Source organism: Colossoma macropomum, unplaced genomic scaffold, assembly GCF_904425465.1.
Source record: "Colossoma macropomum unplaced genomic scaffold, Colossoma_macropomum, whole genome shotgun sequence".
NCBI lineage: Eukaryota > Metazoa > Chordata > Actinopteri > Characiformes > Serrasalmidae > Colossoma > Colossoma macropomum.
Genome location: NW_023494793.1, coordinates 675,173 through 680,000, shown reverse-complemented (window position 1 = coordinate 680,000; position 4,828 = coordinate 675,173). Strand labels below are relative to the sequence as shown.

General features: G+C 40.1%; 1 protein-coding gene across 2 annotated transcripts in view; it reads right to left on the bottom strand.

The window, feature by feature from the left end:
* c7a (complement component 7a) overlaps positions 1 to 3,389 on the bottom strand; it is a 22,312-nt gene extending 18,923 nt beyond the window's left edge. For both annotated transcript variants that reach the window (XM_036578145.1, XM_036578146.1), the window contains exons 1-3: positions 3,242 to 3,389; positions 907 to 962; positions 694 to 778 (exon numbers count right to left, since the gene is read on the bottom strand). In XM_036578145.1, coding sequence (XP_036434038.1) covers positions 694 to 778; positions 907 to 962; positions 3,242 to 3,250 — 150 coding nt within the window. In that variant the 5' untranslated portion in view covers positions 3,251 to 3,389. The remainder of the gene's footprint in view (positions 1 to 693; positions 779 to 906; positions 963 to 3,241) is intronic.
* Between the last annotated feature and the right edge of the window lie 1,439 nt (positions 3,390 to 4,828).

The following is a 4,828-nucleotide window of genomic DNA, read 5'->3' as shown; positions in this document are numbered from 1 at the left end:
TTATTCGCCTTCATTTCTAACAAAGCTCAGCCTTCGTTACCTGAGCAACAACAAAGCTCACCTGCAGCCTCTGAGGAAGCCGTTTCCAGCTGGCCAACTAAGCTAAGCTAAATAGTGTCCTTTTACTGTTTTCTTCTTATTGTTATTTTGGAAAAACAAGCACAGCATCTCTTTATTAAAGCTTATATGTCTACTACAAGTGTCTGTTAGCTTATTCAGCTAATGTAGGCTAATGTTTGAGCTAACAGCTTAGCTTAGCTAACCCAGTGAAACCCAGTGAAACCTGAGCTGACAGACTTATATACATAGCACACACTTGGTTCTTCTTGGTTCTTTAATTATAAAAAAATGGTTCTATATAGAACCATGAACATTCAAAGAACCCGCTGCATGATTAAAGGGTTCTTTGCATCATGAAAGTGTTCCAAAAAGGGATTCTGGTATTGTCACAATGTATATAAAAATGACCTATAGTACATTCTCCATCAATCTAAAGAACCCTTTCATGACCCAAAGAACCCTTTAATAATGCAAAGAGTTGTTAAGTGTTCAGGTTCTTTACTAAAGAACGCTTGAAGAACCATCATTTTTTAGAGTGCAGTGTATCTGTTTATGGTTCTGGCCTTTTTCTGTAAGGCAAATAACTGCCCTGAGTAAAGCAATCTTTATGGTGTTCAAGCTCTCTAGCGCCACCTGTGTTTTGGAGCAGGCGTCGCAGGCTGACCAGGATGACCATGGACCCCAAGCGCAATGCACTGGCTCGGAACTGACCGCAGGCCTGGAGGAAAACATGACAGCATGCAGTAACTTCACTGCAAACGCGAACGCACTGCGGCCTCTGAAATGAATACATTTCCTATGGAGTGTCTATACAAGTGCAGAAATAACAGGATGAAGAGCACTTACAGCACGATGACCGCAGTCAGGCTGGACAGGAGCAGCGCCGCGCCGCAGCACCCGAACTGACAACAACACACCCACAGCTTCAGAATCACCACCAGCTTTACAGACAAACCTGCCCAAACCTTAAAGCGGCAGCTCAGCGAGAATTCAGATTTCTCCCCTCGGTCAGCCGAGACGTGGTCAGGGTCTGAAGTTCACTTCTTCAGCTTTAGCACTGGAGCTATGAGGCTAACTTGGCTAACAAGTAATGGAAGCTTATACAGCTGATGCTATTTAAGTGCAAATAGAATGACGCTGCAGTGAACAGCATGACTTCACTATTTACACTGTGTTTAAAGGACACAACAATATGTGCTTTCTTCACACTGACTCAGCCATATTAGCTCAGTTCAGCTCCTTTTGATCTGTTACTGGTCCACTTTCATTTGTTATTTCCAGTGCTCACATCTCGCTTATATCTGTCCGAGTTCATTTTTTAAAAATCCAATTCGTCCACATGACTATTAAAAATACATTTTTATTTTGAATGATGATGTACAGTATATAATACTTTAGAAACAGGACAAATACACAAAGGTCTGTGGTGTTGTCCACTACACTGTCCCACCCAGCATCATCCCATTAACCTAGATACTGTTTCGCCTTTGCAGCTGTTTTTGTTAGATTGATATTTTACATATTTATTCATTTGTGGAAAGTCGGTTCATTCGTTCTGGTCAATGCTAAATAACTTTACTGTCCAGTTCTCCCTTTTGAAGAACCCAGTTTCTGCCTGCGCTGCCTCATTTTAACTCAAAACTGCAGCAGAAATGGACGTTTTGTTCACACGATTTACCAGCCAAAGTCAGAGCAAATAGCCAGACTGAGTGGTTGATGCTGCCAACTTCAACCCCACCAATTAGCATGGCGCTAACTGTATAACCTGTGTTAGAAGCCATAAAAGCCAAAGACAGCTGAGCGTAATACAGTTCAAAGTGAGCATGTTCACTATGTTAGCTTCGTAGCTCCAGTGCTAAAACGGCTCAGCTGAGGAGGTAAAACTGTTCAGAACTGTCACTTTAAAATCTGACAAAAATGTGGAGCACAGATCAGACGTAGTGCTGTGTTTTCCACACATCTGCATGTTTATTGATTTATTAATTTGGAACCCTGTAAGATTCACATTCACACTGTTTACTTTTACAACAAACACTTATTAGCAGCAGTAAATGAATAAAGTATGTATAAATACTGAAAATCCGTGATTTTTTATTTAAATTGTTTATTTTTAATCCATTTAAAATAAACAATATTTATTTAGAACTTTGAAAAATTGAGAGCAAAAGAAAGTCATGAGAAGTAGAATGAAGAGGAAGCGTTGAAGATTCTGCACTATTTTTAGGTCACTATTCAGATTTGGTCAGATTTGTGATCATGTTGAGGTCTTTTTGTACTAAAAGGTCAGATTTGTTGTTGATCTCTCCTTTAATGACACTCATGTTCATATTATCTCTATTATTATTATTATTATTATTATTATTATTATTATACTACACACCACTAAATACTATACTTTAAAAAATGGTTCTGCAAGGGCTCTTTAGTAAAGACAGTGGTTCTATAGAACTATGAACACTCAAAGAACCCTTTGCATGACTAACAGCTCAGACTGATGGAGAATGTATTGTGGTTCTATGCAGCACCAAAGAGGGTTCTTCTATTATTACGATGTCAAGCTTGTTACAAAAGCAGAACTTTTTTTTGGCGTTATGTAGAATCTTTACTCATTCTCTGTCAGTCTGAAGAACATTTCCATTAAGAAACATTTAAGCCATGCAAATGGTTCTTTGAGTGTTCACGGTTCTATATAGAACTGTTTTTACTGTCTTTACTAAGAACGCTTGGAGAGAGTAAGAAATTTTTTAAATTCAGGTTAAAATTCACTTTTCACTCAGACTGTTGTGCAAATGTTATAATTTGCAGTGCAAAACAATGAATTGAATTAAAAAATAATGCAGCTTTTTCACTCTCAGACGTTCGGAGGCTGCTGTAAACATAAACACACATTGCATTAATATTTTTCCCGACTCTTCCTGCGCTCCACACCAACTCACAGACTTTAAAAACATTACAAATTCAAATTACTCACCATCACACACGGAATACTGTAGCATTACACAACACATCACTGCACATCAACAACACAGTAAAGGCATCAACCCCACCAGTCAAAGCTCAGCTGCCCAGTTCAGCCTGGCCTGACTGGTCAGTGAGAGTTTGGTCGCAGGTCCTGCAAGGAGGTGACTGAGTGGTCAGTGCTGTAAAAGCCAATGTTGCGACTGTGGCTGTAGTTTCTTACCGTGGTCATGCTGGAGCAGACGGCCGTGCAGGTCTCTGAGAAGTCCAGTCTGAGGAGGAGGGTCTTCAGCTCAGAGAATTCCTCACAGGGAGGAACATAAATCTGCTCCTTCAGCGCTTCATGCTTTTATCACTTCCAGACATCAGCAGTGTGAGTGTACATTCAGACCAGATGAGAACATCTGTTATGGTAAAGTAATACTCACTTAGAGGAAAACGAAACCAAAACACAGGAGAGTTCCTGGATCCAGTACAGATACACAGATTCTACTGAGCTGGTTCAGAGTCAGAGCTGAAACACATTCAGGACTTTAACTGATCTCAGACTTTAGACGAAAACCCCTTTGCTTTGAGTGACTCCAAACCTTAATTATGGTTATTCGTTAAAACTAATGACTGAACATTCCACAGCAATCATAACTACCCACACTTTACCAAATGTCTCAGTGGTGACTGTTTCAGTAGTGACTGTTACAGTAGTGACTGTTTCAGTAGTGACTGTTTCAGTAGTGTCTGTCTCAGTAGTGTCTGTTTCAGTAGTGACTGTTTCAGTAGTGACTGTTACAGTAGTGACTGTTTCAGTAGTGACTGTCTCAGTAGTGTCTGTTACAGTAGTGTCTGTTTCAGTAGTCTGTTTCAGTAGTGTCTGTTTCAGTAGTCTGTTTCAGTAGTGTCTGTTACAGTAGTGTCTGTTTCAGTAGTGTGTTTCAGTAGTGACTGTTTCAGTAGTGTCTGTTACAGTAGTGTCTGTTTCTGTAGTGACTGTTTCAGTAGTGACTGTTTCAGTAGTGTCTGTCTCAGTAGTGACTGTTTCAGTAGTGTCTGTTTCAGTAGTGTCTGTTACAGTAGTGTCTGTTTCAGTAGTGACTGTTTCAGTAGTGTCTGTTTCAGTAGTGTCTGTTGCAGTAGTGTCTGTCTCAGTAGTGACTGTTTCTGTAGTGACTGTTTCAGTAGTGTCTGTTTCAGTAGTGTCTGTTAGAGTAGTGTCTGTTTCAGTAGTCTGTTTCAGTAGTGACTGTTTCAGTAGTGTCTGTTTCAGTAGTGTCTGTTGCAGTAGTGTCTGTCTCAGTAGTGACTGTTTCAGTAGTGTCTGTTTCAGTAGTGACTGTTTCAGTAGTGTCTGTTTCAGTAGTGTCTGTTAGAGTAGTGTCTGTTTCAGTAGTCTGTTTCAGTAGTGACTGTTTCAGTAGTGTCTGTTACAGTAGTGACTGTTTTGGTAGTGTTTTCTTAATGTTCTACACTGATTTTCAGACTTTGGGACTCATTTACTTCAAAACAATGGGATCTAACTGCTCACCATGTGGCCATGAGGGACAGGGATGCAGCCTCACTTCCTACTCTGAAATGCAGGGGCAGGACAAAAATAAGGCTCCGCCCACAGACTAAAACCCTTTGGTTATGTTCAGACTGACAGCCTAAATCTGATTTCTATCATATTCAGATTGTATCCAGATTGATTTTTGTTAGTTTGAACAGCAAAAACACATAATTTTTTGCAGATCAGATCTAAACCACATTTGTAGCTGGTTTGAAATGCGACTCCAGTCAGATTTGTACAGATGTGTCTCAGTCTGGACGCTCTGGACAC